The 16,437-nt window shown below is 41.9% G+C and overlaps 1 protein-coding gene across 1 annotated transcript; it reads left to right on the top strand.

Annotated features, from left to right (window-relative positions):
- The first annotated feature begins 14,951 nt into the window (after positions 1-14,951).
- On the top strand, positions 14,952-15,884 carry LOC130120374 (olfactory receptor 51E1-like). The gene has a single exon (XM_056288921.1). The coding sequence runs from the start codon at positions 14,952-14,954 to the stop codon at positions 15,882-15,884; it is 933 nt and encodes a 310-aa protein (XP_056144896.1).
- The last annotated feature ends 553 nt before the right edge of the window (positions 15,885-16,437 follow it).

Below are 16,437 nucleotides of genomic sequence, written 5' to 3'. Positions count from 1 at the left end.
TTCCACTCAGCATCGAACGGCCTGGCAGAAAGAGCAGTGCAAACATTCAAAGAAGGAATGACAAAGACGAAAGGAGACACCGTGTAGTCACGACTAGCCAGATTCCTGTTTAACTACAGAATCACACCACAAACAACAACGGGCTTGTCACCAGCTGAAATGCTCATGGCCAAGAGATTACATTCCACACTGGATTTGCTGCTGCCAGATGTGAAGACCAAGATCCGTCAGAAGCAATTCAAGCAGAAAGAATTACATGACGCACACAGCAAGTGGTGGAGTTTTTCTCCTGGGGATGACGTGTATGTCCGAAACTACAGCCACGGACCAAAGTGGATACCCGCAGTCATTGAGGGAAGCACGGGACCCATCTCATATACAGTACAGACAGGAAATGGACACGCAATGAGACAACACGTCAACCAAATCAGGAAGCGTCACGCAATGACGATCAACGACACAACCGCGTTTGAGTGGACTACAGAGCCAACCAACTTACAAGATCCAGGACATGCATCTGAGGCCTTGCCTGAGGACTCTGTTGCCACCACTCCAGTCAGTGAGAGAATGACCGCTCCTGAAGGAGTTCCTTAACAATCTCCTGCTGACATACTGCTAGACGTGAGAGCAGAGCCTCCATCTGAACTATGCCGCTCTGGGAGGGCAAGGAAGGCTCCTGTTCATCTGAAAGACTTTGTGAGTTAGTAGTGAGATAAAAACAGAGCAAGAATGCACTCTGATCTCACTGGAGGGCTGGCAGTCTACCCACCTCCCTAGTTAAAAAAAAAGACATGTGAATGTAAACAAAAAAAAAGAAAGATGTGAAGGTTAATGTTGAAATATAATATTGTGGAATGTTTGAATTTTGTTTTTGTGACAGTTAAGTGCCTAATAGAGTTAAAAGGAATGGAAGTTGTGCCATTGCAGTATTCTTGAAGAATTGAAGGTTAAAATGGGATGTCAAAGGTCATCTGGTTAGGTTAAGCTTCGGGGGGGGGGGGTGATATCCTGAAATACTTACCTGTAGTACCACCCCCACACCACAGGCGGGCGTATTACCCTAAGTAATGAGCTATATACTTACCTGTTATTCAATTCAATTCAATTTATTGTCATTAAAAACAATGTGCAGGCGCATGTTACAAATGAAATGAGGGCTGTGGCTTCACCAAACAGTGCAAGACAGACACAGACAAACACAGTATAAGATATACACACATGAAGACCAAAAGCTAAAAATAAGTTAAAAAAAGGGCAAGAGTACAAAATATTTAAAAATATCTAGACATTCAGTGGGTGGCCGGGTTCAGGTGGGCAACAGCTTGTGGAAAGAAGCTGTTCTTGAGCTTGGTAGTGTGGGCTCTGAGGCTCCTGTAGTGCTTCCCAGAGCGCAGGGGGGAGAACAGTCCATTGTTGGGGTGGGTGGGATCTCTGCTGATGCTGAGACCCCTTTGAAGGCAGCGTTTGTGATGCATGTCTTTTATGGCTGGGAGCTGGGTACCGGTGATATGCTGGGCCGCCTTGACGACCCACTGCAGAGCTTCCTTGTCTACTGAGGTGCAGTTGCCGTACCACACTGAGATGCAGCTGGTCAGGATGCTCTCTATGGTGCAGTGGTAGAAGTTGGTGAGAATTTTGGGGGATAGACAGGCGCTCCTCAGCCTCCTCAGGAAATGCAGGCGTTGCTGGGTCTTTTTCCACAAGGGCCTGGGTGTTTAACGTCCAGGAAAGTTCCTCTCTGATGTGGACTCCAAGGAATTTAAAGCTGGAAACACGCTCCACTTCCACCCCATTGATGTGTATGGGGGAGTGGCTGCAGCTTCTAGACCTGCTGAAGTCCACAATCAGCTCCTTCGTCTTCTGCACATTGAGGACAAGATTGTTGGTGGTACATGATGTGAGGTGCTGAATCTCGTCCCTGTAGGCCGTCTCGTCATTGTTGGTGATACGGCCAATGACTGCGGTGTCATCTGCAAACTTAACTATAACATTTGAAGGGTGAGTTGGCAGGCAGTCGTGGGTAAAGAGGGAGAAAAGGAGGGGGCTCAGAACACAGCCTTGAGGGGCACCTGTGCTGAGGGTCAGGGTGGAAGAGGTGTGGTCACCTAATCTAACAGACTGAGGTCTGTTGGTCAGGAAGTCCAGGGTCCAGTTACAGAGGGAAGGGTTGAGGCCAAGGGAGAGGAGTTTGGTGGTTAGTTTGGCGGGGATGATAGTGTTGAAGGCAGAGCTATAATCTATAAACAGCATCCGGATGTATGTGTTGTTAAGTTCAAGGTGGGTCAGAGCAAAGTGCAGGGCAGTGGCAATGCCATCCTCAGTAGACCTTTTGGGATGGCAGGCGAACTGATGTGGGCTCGAATGTGAGGGGGATAATGTTTTTGATGTGAGCCAGAACCAGTCTCTCAAAGCACTTCATGGCAATGGGGGTGAGTGCTATGGGTCGGTAGTCATTCAGACATGTGGATGTTGGTTTCTTGGAGACAGGAATGATAGAGGTGGTCTTAAAGCATGCCGGGACTATGGATTGGGACAGTGAGAGGTTAAATATAGTTGTGAAGACCTCAGCCAGCTGTTCGGCACATTCTTGGAGGACCCGACCCGGTACGCCGTCCGGTCCGGCAGCCTTCCGTGTGTTCACCCTGCACAGTGATTCTCTGACCTCTGCGATCGATAGAGTGAACACCTGGTTTTCTGGATGGCTGGGGATTTTTGTGGCTGGGTCAGTATTGTCCTTGTCGAAGCGGGTATAGAAATGATTTAGCTTGTCTGGCAGCAAGGCATCATTGACAGTGGGTTATTGGTTATTACAGTGGGTTATTGGTTCTCTTATCTCTCTCCTGTGAAGACCTGGCACACGAGAGATGTCACGTTAATGGTAGCTTCGACATGTGAACTAATAAGTTAATAATAAACAGTAATGCTGCATCCCAAAAATGTGCAATCATTCTAACTAAAGACAAGTTACAACAATACTAATGACAGGTAATGCAGTAAATGGAGTGATTATCAAAAATCTTACCTCCTAACTTATCAACTTACCGCTGAAATGGCTTGATATGCAATGGAAAGCAATGCTGTGAATATCAAAGTTTGGAACTATTCATGGTCCCCATAACCCGGTAGCTGGCCGGAAAAGTCTCTGCCATTTTTTACAATGGTAGTCTATGGGAGTGTCGCCACTCTGTTTTTCAACCGCTCTGGTTAGCATTAGCTGTTTTGAAGACACGTCATAACATAGCTAAACTTATGGCAACCAACAGACAGACAATTTAGTTGGCCAGTTAGCTAGTTAGGCTATAACCTACTGAACCAACCAGAACCTACTGAACCAAACCAATATAATCTAGTTTAGCTATCATTTTGTATGAATCACACATAAAGCTAACTTACTCATTACCTAGCTAGCTAATGTTAGCATACAGAAACTTACCAGACACAAAGTGGGCGCTGCACAGACTCTCATTGCCTTTCGGACCATCGGGACCTCAATCCACCCTTTTAATAGCCTGAATCCATAATTTCCTTTGATTCCTTGCAAAGGCATGTGACCCCTTTGGAATGTTGAACATTTTCCACCCATCCTTTTGGTGGTTTGTGCAGTTTATTGCACAACAACTGTGCATCATCTCTGCTGTATCTGAGCTCTATCTTGGTTAAAATCTCTGCACTGTAGCTGCTTTCTGCCCATTAGTTGCACACGGATCGATGTGATGACGTTGCACGGAAACCCTCCTATACTCTCGCCTGCCCGTTTGCCCCCGGGCTTTCCATGAGACATTATGCTGCAATATGTTATCAATGTTGGTCAAAAGAGTAACTGAAAAAAGGAGTTTAGGGGTTGTTGAGGACGAGCTACTGAGCTACGTGTGCATCGCAGTCGAGCGCCATCCAGAATTTTTTTTAACTTTAACTACAATGTAACAAGTCATTACTCTATTGCTGCACGTGGTAAAAGTCCAGTTTGCCAACCCAATTCAACCTTGGATGACAGCTATAACTATTAGGCTCATTGTGACAGTAACCCCCTCTCAACTGACCTATGAAAGCAGAGGCCACAACATTTCACTGCAATGGGGCTCCTCTCTGTCAGAAAATAAAAAGTGGAGTGTGAGGATAGTACAAACAAACAGGTGTTTGGGGTCAGTGGATTATGCAATAATTTCCAAGTGTTAAATGCACAAATGTTTTTGCTCATCTGAGGAGCATCTTCTTTTTTTTCCCCTAGATCTATTCTTGTGGGATGGGGTGTTGTGTTTCATCTAGGTTTAATTGCACTCTTGAGGTAACAGAGATAATGACCTGTTGACCACTTAAGAGCACCATTACTCTGTGTATGTACAACCTCTTGAACTAAGACCAGTACCACATCTCAGGGGCACGTATTAAATGTTTAGACTAGGAAATGGACAGTTTTTAACCTTTTTGGGTGCAAACTGTCAAAGACACCGTCAAGACAGTGCACTGGAACTTGACTCATCATTTCTAATTTTCTGATTTTGCATTTAATTTCTTTTTTTTTATCTTGGTAATTTTAAAGAGTTAAAAGTTATTAGTTTGTCAGAACTTCTCATGGGGCTAATATTTAGTGACCACTGGGAGATGATTAGCTCTTCCAGCACTGGTTCACTACAGTAAAGGAGCCTCACCAAGGAGGTTGTGTCAGGAGTGGTCACTGGGGATGATTAGAGAAACTTCCTAGTAATAAGCTTACATCATTTACAGCCTCCTGTGGATGTCGTGTTGTTATGAAAGTTTTCAAAATTTGTCTACAACTGTTATTTTGCTGACTACATGCAGCATCAACCACCATCTGATATTCCACCATGTATACCTATTCACCTAACAATCATATCTTTTGAATGTGGAAAGGAACACCACAAAGAAAAGCATCATATGCAAACGCCACACGAAAGGGATGGGTTTTGAACGTAAGACTCATTCTCCGAGGCAACAGTACTAACCACTACACTTCTGTGGAATCCCAAGATGTTAAAATTCCATTTTTTATTCAGAACCTTTATCTTAATTTTGTAATGTTTGCCATGGCTCATGATTTTACTCACCAGCTTCATTGCCCAAATTTTGGATACAAGACCGCTGCTGGACACAGCTTTACATGGGTTTTTTACAGGGCAACTAAACACGAGCTTCAAGACTAATTTTAACAAGTCCAGTTTAACCCAATTATCTAAATCACATATTTGAAAGTGAAAATGAAAACGCAACTTCAAAGTTATTACCTGAAATGTCTGAAAGACAGATTTTTTTTTTCTTTTTACATTCAGGAACACTCCCCCCGCCATTCATCCGAAATGGCTAAAATGTTCCCGTTTGTTGACTCCTGTGTCAAAAATTGTTCCTTTCGTCAATCAAAAGTGTTCCTGTTTGTCACTCTGACAAATGTCAACACAAAATAGCTGCATTTGAATAGGCTGGACCAGTTCTGCATACATGTGGCATGCTGGAACCAGATAAGGATTCAAGAGGAGCTGATATTATGGAACATATTTCAATTTCACATTGATAAGTCAACATCAAGTCATTATTTTGTCTTTGATATTAGGGAGCCTTGACACGCCCCCCCCACATTCCAATGTATGCCAGATGTTGAAATATAAGGGTCAATTCCTTAAATTTTGACATTAGTCACACTTTTGAATGGAGTGGTCAAGGTTCCCAATTGCAAATGTCAAAAATGTTCCAAAATAAACTCAAGAGATAAGCAAACTGAAAGGTTAAAAGGTGTTGTTAAGGTAATTTCACTGGATTTTGACCCTTGATACTACAGCTAGAAAGTTGCAAACGTTTCCAACTGAAAGTTGGTGTTGAAGTGAAGCGCTGACGTAAATCTGGTGGTCCTAGGTGCATGCTGATACTCCCAAAAAGGTCAAAAGGTTTCCTAATGTTTTTATTGACGTATTTAATTTTTTTCAAATGTGCATATTTTCTCATAGAAAGGTCCCAGAGACCCCAGATTTTGCACACACAGTGATGGCAGGGCCTACAACAAACCCACGTGACTAACCCCCCCATGGCATATAGAAAAAAATAGGTTAACTTGGAATAAACAGGTGAGGCTGGTGTGAGGACTGACTAGTTGTACAGCCCCTGTCAAAGTTGGGCAGATTTGTGACATTTTTTTTCTAAACTTGTCAGAGGTCTGGTTCTTTATTATGTAATTGTCACACCCAAATGAGACAATTCCATCTTAGTCCAGACCCTCTAGCACATAGCATTGCTGTGTGGGAAGTGTGACACTCCTCTCAGGGTCACAGTGACAAATGGGAAACTTTTTGACACGGTGGGCTGTCCAAACGGGAACATTGACTACTCCATTCAAAAGGTATGCCAAAATGTCAAAATTTAGCGGTCATTTCCTTATATTTTGACATATGGCATACTTTTAAATGGGGCAGTTGAGTTTACCAAATGTCAACAATATACTAAGTAGCGGAGGTTCAAGTTCTATTTTTACTTCTGCTATGATTGGGCTGACTTCATTTTTTGGGAGGCAAAAAAGCTCTTCTCCATATTCTTTCCATCTGTTAATGACTTTTTCATTTTTATTTATAGTGTTCTTGTCTTTGTCCTTTACACATAGTTGGTTAGGTGAAAGGGGTTTTCATTTCACAGACTTGATTTGATCAAAGAATTCTTTGTCGAATTCTGTAATCTTCTGGCATTCCTGTTCCAGCCAAGTACGATTATCTCGCCGAATCTGTCGCTGTACTTTTCTTTTGAGATTCTTATATTCCTTTAAATTGTTGCTTATTCTAGCCTTTCTCTTTTGTTCTGCAGTTTTTACAGTTTCATCGCTTATCCATGGCTTTGTCTTCCTTTGTTTCTTTTTCCCTAATGTTGTGTCTGTGGCGGGCAAATATTTAGATTTGATGCTTTGCCATATTCCCTCAGGTGGTGTCTCTTTTGAGATGGTTGTGAGGAGAGTTTCAAACTTATTTTCTGTCTTAATTTGGAAATTCATCTTTATGATTTCATCTTTGAGTTTTTCTACATCATGTCTTAGCGTGGGTGCTGTTGCTTGTGGTTTGAATGTTTTGATTCTGACTTTTGCGCAAACCAAGATGTGGTCGGTGTCACAATCTGCTCCTGGACGAGTTTTGCAGTTGAGAAAATATGTCATCCAACCTCTATTTACCAAAATGTAGTCAATCTTGTTTCTTGATTGTTGATCAGGTGAAATCCATGTGTAATGTCTTCTTGGGTGATGTTTAAACATTGTATTTGTGATGTCATTTTGTTTGCTTGACAGAAAGTCAAAAGTCTCTCTCCTCTGTCATTGTGTTGTCCTAGGCCATACGGTCCGAGACCGCTGTTCCTCAGTTAACCTTCTCCAACTTTTGCATTGAAATCTCTCATTATTATGAGTGGGTCTTTGTCCTTCAGGGAGTCTTTCACTGTTTGTAGCTGGTCATAAAAATCCTCTACTTCTTCTCCTGTGCTCTGAGAAGTTGGTGCGTAGACTTGGATAAGTGTTGTTTTTGTTGGTCTTGTGTCAAGCTTTACCATAAGGATACGATCAGGTATTGGATCATAGCTTATTAGGCTTTTCTTAGTCTTAGGATCTAAAATGATTGCCACTCCATTACCCTTGTTATTTCCACTGTATATGATGCAGTGTTCATTTGATTCAAAATGGCCGCTGCCACTCCATCTGATCTCTGATAGTCAGTCCTATAATGTTCATTTTCAAGTGTTCTAATTCCTTTAAGAGCAGGTACAATTTTCCAGAGTCCAATAAAGTCCTAACATTCCATGTTCCTACGTTTATTTTGCCTTTCCTACGCGAGGGACCTCTCTCTTGACATGAGTTCTTACAGGGATCAGACATAGAGCTCCCTGCTGGGTTTAGCTCTACTTCGTCATTACTTGTATTTGCTCCTCTCTGGGACATCCCCTCCCCAGCTGAAAAAATCCTGGTTGACCCTGGGGGTCTCAATCAACTCAGAATATATATTTTGTTTTTCTTATTTTTGACCATGACATACACAAGTTTTGGGCAAAGAATAAAACCAGTAGTTGCCATTGCTTTCTGGAGTGGCAGTGCACATACTGTGCGGAGGCCCTGGCCATTGTTCCATTGGAATCTTCTGCCCACAGCTGTGATGACAAAAGCCATTACCAAAACCGCTTTTGCCGCCTTCTGACATCATCCGTTCCCTGCTTACCAGAACTTGGTGTGTGTACCCTTTAGTCTGGCCTCTCCCCCAGCGACCTGTCCAGCTTGGTTGCACCTGCCAGGGGCACTAGTCCCCCGCTGGCATAGCTCCCGGGATCGTAAGGACACGCAAGCCTCTCTGCCACAACAAGGCAGGTACACAAGGAGAGGTTGAATTGTATTAACTCTCTAAAATCCATATTGTAAAACGTTTCATACAAAAAGATGTACAACATTTAGCTTTAAAATAAAGATCAGAAGAAATATTTTTAATTGATACAGGGCTTGCTTTCTTAAAATCTATGTTGAGTTTTTTTTTTTACCTGAATATTAACCTGGCCATCCCCTGGCATATCAAACACTGTAAAATGTTATCCTTATCCTCAAGAGGACTGCGCAAGCTATTTCCCTGACAACTCCTAAGAATGGTCACTATGAAACTCCTTAAGTGTAGCTTTGATAGAAATAAATTTTGTTATGCATTACAGAAGTTGCTTACAATTAATCTTGCTAAATGAAGCTTCCCTTGTGACTAACCATAAGATTTTTGTTTTGTTTTGGTGTTATAATAAAATAAATTAAAAACATGCACTGAATATGAACTGAAAAACATTTTCAGTTAGAAGATTTTTTTTTTAATCCCTCTGTCCATTTCAGCGTAATTTTTCATTGTTGACATGGTTTGAATAATAACCCAGACATGTTTTTGTCTCTAAAGCTTTAAATGCAGGAATCTCAGGCAATAAAAGGACTGCTGTCAGTGAATATGAGAATGCCCATTACAGAGTACTCTTTCAAACTGATGAAATTCTTATTCGACTTATAATCATAGGCACTATGAAATCCACTGATTCAACAAAGTGACAGACTTTCCCTAATTTACTGTCTTGCAAAAAAAAGAAGTCCCACTTTAGATTGACTGTCACTCAAAGACAAATGTAATTGTGAAAATTGCAGTGAGTCCAGAGATGTGCCCAAAATTTACAATTGAATGATACATGACCAAGGTTATTGAATCATAAGATGATAGTGTTAGATGGTGAGATGAATGCCAAATTATTATCATTTAGATGTATTTTTGATGCAACTTTTTTTTGGTGCCACATCTATTGTTAACATTTAAATGAATTTAATTATGGTAAGTAACACACAACCTGTCCCCCCCCCCCCACAAATTCAGAATCTCTAACTACACCCATTATCCTCCTGACCACAGCAAGGACCAGTGGATGGAGGTTCACGTCTGAAGATGACCGCAGTGAGTGCAACCACCTTTGCATACACAGATATGTGCAAATGATAAGAACATGCAAGGAGTTATTTTACCTTTCACTTACATAAATATAAGTGAAAGGTAAAATATAAAGAATATAATATCAAGAGTATTGAAACTAAGTTTTTATTTTTCATGTATATACAACACATGCAAACATGTATGCGCATGTGCAACTGTGTAAGTGTAACTAGGCAATACTAATATATGTTTTACTAAAAGCTAGAATGTATTACAAGTGTTATTTTTGGAGGAGTGACTGACTTCAAAAATATGTTGATAAATTTACAGCTGTCACAATTAGTCTCACTGGGCGGCACGGTGGCCCAGTGGTTAGTGCTGTTGCCTCACAGTAAGAAGGTCCTGGGTTCGAACCCCAGGGTTGTCCAACCTTGGGGGTCATCCCAGGTCGTCCTCTGTGTGGAGTTTGCATGTTCTCCCTGTGTCTGCGTCGGTTTTCTCCAGGTGCTCTGGTTTCCCCCACCATCAAAAAGCCATGCATGTAAAGGTTAGTACTCCCGTCTGTGCCTTTGACCAAGGTATGGCAAGAAGAACTGGAGTTGGTCCCCAGGTGCTGCACAGCGGCTGTCCACTGCTCCTAGCTACACAGCTAGGATGGGTTAAATGCAGTGAGGATTTTCCCCACGGGGATTAATATAGCATATCAAAATAAAAAATTTGAATTAAAAAAAAAATGTGAAAGAAGGTTTTATGGAGATGAACTGTTTACCACTGTGACTGATGCGTCAGAGCCTTCACAAGTGGACATGTTTGCAGTCCCATGCATTTTGAGACACAAGGCATGAATAAACTCTTCTCGTCTGAAAAATAATTTTGACACGGAAAATTTATTTATTTTGTTTTTATTTATTTTTGTCTTTTTTTATTTTTCGTTTTGCATGTCTGTCACCTGGGGGGTGGTGTTCATATCTGTATGTGTTTAAATGCTGAAACTCAATAAAAAGACTATTGAAGGAGAAAAAAGAATATTGAAACAACAAGCCGATGGCTGGAGGGCTGAATTATTTATGCTGATTTAGAAAAACATTTCTGGAGTGTTCAAAACATTTCCAAAATGGTCAGTGAATGAAGCAAGACCATAGAAAATTAGCTTTAACCATCAGATATATAAGAAATATGCAGCCAATCTACTGGAGTCAGGAAGAAAGCTGAGACAGACCTTTGGAAGATGATTTTTTTTGCGATTGTATGTCAGCGTCAGTGACTTCCAGTCCACTCTACATAACGGTGATGAAAATCATGCGACATAGGAAACAAATGATCTTGATATTAGGCAATACCCTTTTCACATTATTGGCCATGAAAAACCAGACATTAATTGTTCACATATGCTTTGCTAGTTGATTCTAGTCTATCAAATGAAATATTCTTAAGATATAGTTTCGTCCAATTGGCGTCTGGGTGGCGTGGCGGTCTATCCCGTTGCCTACTAACACGGGGATCGACAGTTTGAATCCCCGTGTTATCTCCAGCTTGGTTGGGCATTCCTACAGACAATTGTCTGGGTGGGAACCCAGATGTGGGTATGTGTCCTGGTCACTGCACTAGCGCCTCCTCTGGTCAGTTGGGGCGCCTGTTCGGGGGGGAAGGGGAACTGGGGAGAATAGCGTGACCTTCCCACACGCTATCCCCCTGGCGAAACTGCTAGGTGAGAAGAAATGGCTGGCGACTCCACATGTATCGGAGGAGGCATGTGGTAGTCTGCAGCCCTCCCCTGGTCGGCAGAGGGGGTGGAGCAGCAACCGAGACAGCTCACAAGAGTGAGGTAATTGGCTGAATACAGTTGGGGGGAAGGGGGGGGGGAATCCCAAAAAAATAATAAAAAAAGACACAATTTTGTTCATAGTCTACAGGCATATATAATGTTTATTTTTTTGAAAGGTACTGCCATATTTTCTCATCACAGTTGAAAAATCAGTATAATATCCCTGTCATAGTCCAATAAGGTGTCATTGTCTTTAGTACTCCGTGACTTCAATTGATTTTACTGAGACTTTTTCATGACATACTCGATGGTACTTAAATGGCCAGGAGTAGCCATCGAAATGTGATTGGTATCCTTAGTAGCCTATCCTCAAAATGCAAATTATAATAGGCCACTGGTGAAATGGCCAACGTGAGGTGGAACCAGTCAGCCAGCAGTTTGGCAAAACTATACCCTCATTTTAAAACAGACAGGGCTCAGATGTATAATGAAACCTCACAGCTGTGTTCAAAACCACATGCTACCCATATTATCTATTCTATTTGTGATGGCAGCAGGCATGGGCACAAGTCCATGAATACTGGGGTGGCGTCCAGCGCTTTACCTGTGCCCCCATCCATAGATTTAGTGGTTGTGTCAGGAAAGGCATCCGACATAAAATTTTGCCAAATCAGTGTGCGGATGGACAAGACCATACCGGATCGGTGGAGGCTCCATACCAGATCGGTCGAGGCCAGGGTTAACAACAACCGCCATTGGTGCTGTGCCCTCACATGGTAACGATGGAAACTGTAAAATTCGCTGTGGCGACCCCTGAGAAACAGGGAAACAAGCCAAAAGAAGAAGACTTATCCTATTTGTGTTGAAAATGAGTGTGTAGTGCATTTACACTGTGCAGTACGCTGATCTTTTTAACACATGACGTACCCAGATGTCAAGTATATTTGCAAACATTTCTGATTATGAAGCCCATGATATCAGATGGACACAGACACCTCAAAGTCCTGCAGCTGCATAACGTCTGTCATTTGTATCTGTGTGACAAACTGTTCAATCTTAACATGGCTAGCCTCTGAAATGAAATAGATAAAAGTAATAATTAACTACTTGTTTCTTGATTATTATTGAATAACTTTCAAGAGAAGTATAAACTGAAGTCATTTTGAATAATTCTCTTAATTTCTTCCCAAAACTCTGTTATGCTGCGTCACACAATCTTCCTGGTCGAAGATATTGTGAGCATTACATAAGGTTATGTCACATTTTAGACTTTCAACGTAAGGCTTGAATTAAAGGGATAATGGGATTTAATGTTTCAAACAAAGGAGATTGGAGATTCAGCAGTTTACTGATATTATCCCCTAATTTATCTCAGTGTCCTTAGCTTGTTGTAAGACAGGACAGCGGCATATTCACCCGTTGTGGGTGCAGGTCTTTGTTCCAACCAAGCAGTTACACACCTGAGTCTACAAATCAAGGTTCTCAGCAAAGACTATTTGTTGACTAATAGAATCAGGTGTGTAACTGTTTGGTTGGAATAAAGACCTGTACCCACACCGGCCCTTTCTGGATCATGCTGCCCATCCCTGCTTGAATCAAAACGGGCAAATGTGATTAACTACTTAGCAGAATAGAAAAGCAGCAGCACAGAGGGTCCGTGAGGACCAGCTTGAAAAGCACCACATTGAAGAAAACCTTCACATTAAATGGACTGCATTTAAAATAGCGCTTTTCTGGCTGCAACAGCCACTTACAATTAATGCCTCACATTCATCCAAACACACACACACACACACACACACACCGACGGCGGTGTCAACCATGCAAGGTAACAACCAGCTCATCGAGAACAGTTAGCAGGGTTAGGTGTCTTGCTCAAGGACGCCTCGACATTTTTTGTCAAGAGGAGCCGAGGATCGAACTGGCAACCCTCCAGTTACCAGACGACCTGCTCTACCTCCTCAGCAACTATGTAAATGCTGTTGCAATTTTCTGTTCCTTGCTTGTGGTAAAAGTGAATTGTGTGCCACTGCCCACAGGCCTGGAGAAAAGGATAGAAAGATGAGGGGACGGTCACGGGGTAAGGCATTCATTAAACCACCCTTACAGGAGGGATAGCGGGTGTAGATCGGTGTAGTGTTCGGGGACTCGTCGTTCACCAGCGACCCCTGTGGCCCATCCGGGCGCCTGCAGCCAAGCAACTGAAAGCATTCTCCCTACGTCTCCTTCGCGGCCTGAAGGTAACGCAATCCATGCGAGGCTTCAGTGTGTGAAATAGCGAGAGCAGCCCACACGAGTTTGAAGGAAGCTGGTGTTACGACTATCTCCTTCCTGTGGAAACGTGAGCCAGGGGAGTTATTCGACAAAAGTTCCCGCCATATGCCATTGGGTTAATTTGGTGGGATAAGGGGAAAAACTAGAAATAAATTTATTTTAAAAAAAAAAGAAAGAAAGAAAGATGAGGTGAACAGCCTTTTTTCCTGGGAGCAGAAGTCTTGGGATTGTAGATAAGGCTTTGTAAGGCGGATAGAAAAGACGGAGCAAGCCAATATAGGATTTTATATATTATCAGTCACACAGAGAGCCAATAAAGGGAGACCAAGATGGGTACAATAACATGGTCAGATTTTCTCATTTGTCAAGACTCTAGCAGTCTATATGATCCAGATTTCTTGATGTTCATACACATCGGGCCCAAGTACATTACAATAATCCAGTATGGATTAAGCAAACGAATAAATAAGGGGTCAGCACGGTGGCGCAGTGGATAGCGTGGTCACCTCATAGCAAGAAGGTCCTCTGTTCGAGCCCCGGGGTAGTCCAACCTGGGGGGTCGTCCCGGGTCGTCCTCTGTGTGGAGTTGACATGTTCTCCCCGTGTCTGCATGGGTTTCCTCCGGGTGCTCCGGTTTCCTCCCACAGTCCAAAGACATGTAGGTCAGGTGAATCGGCCGTACTACATTGTCCCTAGGTTTGTGTGTGTGTGTGTGTGTGTGTGTGTGTGTGTGTGTGTGTGTGTGTGTGTGTGTGTGTGTGTGTGTGTGTGTGTGTGACCCTGAGAGCAGGACAAGCGGTTTGGATAATGGATGGATGGATGAATAAGGGTCTCAGCATCAGTGATCATGAGAATAAATTGGATATTAGCAGCGTTTCAAAGTTGGACAACAGCAGTAATAAGGATTTCTCTAATATCTAACCTCTGAAAGTTGAAATATATGCACACCTTAAAAAAATCAAAAGGAGGTCAAAAAGGTAATTTCTTTCTAGCACATTTAGAAAGAATCTAATTTAATTTCTAACACACTTCGTCTTCCAAGCAAAAGATAAATCTCAGTAAAGAAATACAGATGTGAAACAAGTCTTTTTTGTACAGATTGCAAAAATTGAAAGAACTAACAATCACAGATATGTAATATAGTATTTGGATATATACTAGACTCTGATGTACAGTTTTCAAATGTTCAGTATTATGGCCGAGATCAGTTAGTCCTCCTTAAGCTCCTCCAAAGCGCTCATTGGATGGTTTGAATTCCCAGTTTACGTGGTTGTAGCAGTCATATACCCACTATGGAGCGGCAGGAAGGACTCTTGGTTAGGGAGATACACAGATGAGGATGTGCACTATCTTCCCAAACCTGAATCATAGAAACTTGAAAAATCTGTTTTGTTTTGTTTTTTTTCCAGTGACAGCATCAAGGCTGGGTATTTAAAATTTTATGAAACCTGAAAAGGACACTATTAGAATTATGCCGATTAAGGAATGTTTTTCCTGCTATGATGCATAATGTGTCCTTCATAACAGTGTTTACTCTCTCAGGGTTGAATGAGATAATGGACCTGCGACTCACTCTCTTCTTTCTCTCTCTGTTGTGTTACTGTGTGATTTTAATGGTAAATGTCTGTCTCATCGTAACTATCATTATGGATGAAAACCTGCATGAACCCATGTACATTTTGTTGTGTAGCTTTTGTATCAATGGACTTTATGGAGCCACAGGCTTCTACCCAAAGTTCCTCTGGGATCTGCTGTCGCCACTTCATGTCATCTCTTATGCTGGCTGCCTGTTACAGGCTTTTGTGATGCACTCGTTTGCTTGCAGTGATCTTTCCATCCTTGCAGTTATGGCCTATGACAGATATCTGGCCATATGTCGGCCACTGGAGTACCACGCTGTCATGACCAAGCAGAGACTCTCCCAATTAGTGTGTTGGTCTTGGATTTTACCATTTTGCATTGTAGGTACCAATCTTTTTTTAACATCTAGTTTAAGGTTATGCAGTTCAAATATTGAGAGACTATTTTGTATAAACAGGGTAATTGTAAAACTTGCATGCCCCTCCATCAACACCAATATATACAATATTGTTACATATTTAACAATATCATTCTATGTGTCTCATGGTTTGGTTATAACCTGGTCCTACATGTATCTGATCAGGACATGTGTGAGGTCAGTCGAGGAAAGTGGAAAGTTCATGCAGACATGTTTGCCACATTTAATCTCGTTATTCATATTTCTTGTGTGCATACTTTTCGATGTCATTTGCACGAAATTTGGCTCAAAATATTTACCTCAAATGCTTCAAAATGTGATTTCAATCGAATTTCTCCTAATCCCCCCAGTCATGAATCCCCTTATATATGGGTACAAACTAACTAAAATTCGAAACAGGATTCTGAGTTTTGTCACTGCTAAACGAAACTGATATAGTAGAGTATGGACATGATGCATCATGAGGACTGTGAGGGGAAGTCAGATGCTCTCATCTAACATTATACTGTATATCCTGGTTTTAGCACATGTGAACATGCCCTGTTGTATTGCGTTTACAATTAGGTCAAAGTTATATGTGAATACTGTACAAAAAAAGAATTGCTATATATAGATATGGCCTATTTGTTTCTGTTATTCGTAATGAATTGAAAAGACACATATTACCCCCTAATTCCTTCCTTCTTTGCAAATTAGATTTTATTTATTTAGTTATTTATTGCTTTTATTTTATTTTGGCATACTATATTAATCCCCATGGGGAAATTTGCTCTCTGCGTTCAACCCATCCGAGCTGTGTAACTAGGAGCAGTGGGCAGCCGCCGTGCAGCACCCGGGGACCAACTCCAGTTCTTCTTTCCATTGCCTCAGTCAGGGACACAGACAGGAGTATTAACCCTAACATGTATGTATTTTTGACATGCATGTTTTGATGTTTTGAAATGTCGGTAATCTAAGGTCACTGGTGTAAGTGGAGTGGTGTTAAT

This window comes from Lampris incognitus, chromosome 11 (genome assembly GCF_029633865.1).
Source record: "Lampris incognitus isolate fLamInc1 chromosome 11, fLamInc1.hap2, whole genome shotgun sequence".
NCBI classification, from domain to species: Eukaryota; Metazoa; Chordata; class Actinopteri; order Lampriformes; family Lampridae; genus Lampris; species Lampris incognitus.
The sequence above is the reverse complement of the archived record's forward strand: the minus strand, read 5'-3'. Positions and strand labels throughout refer to the sequence as shown.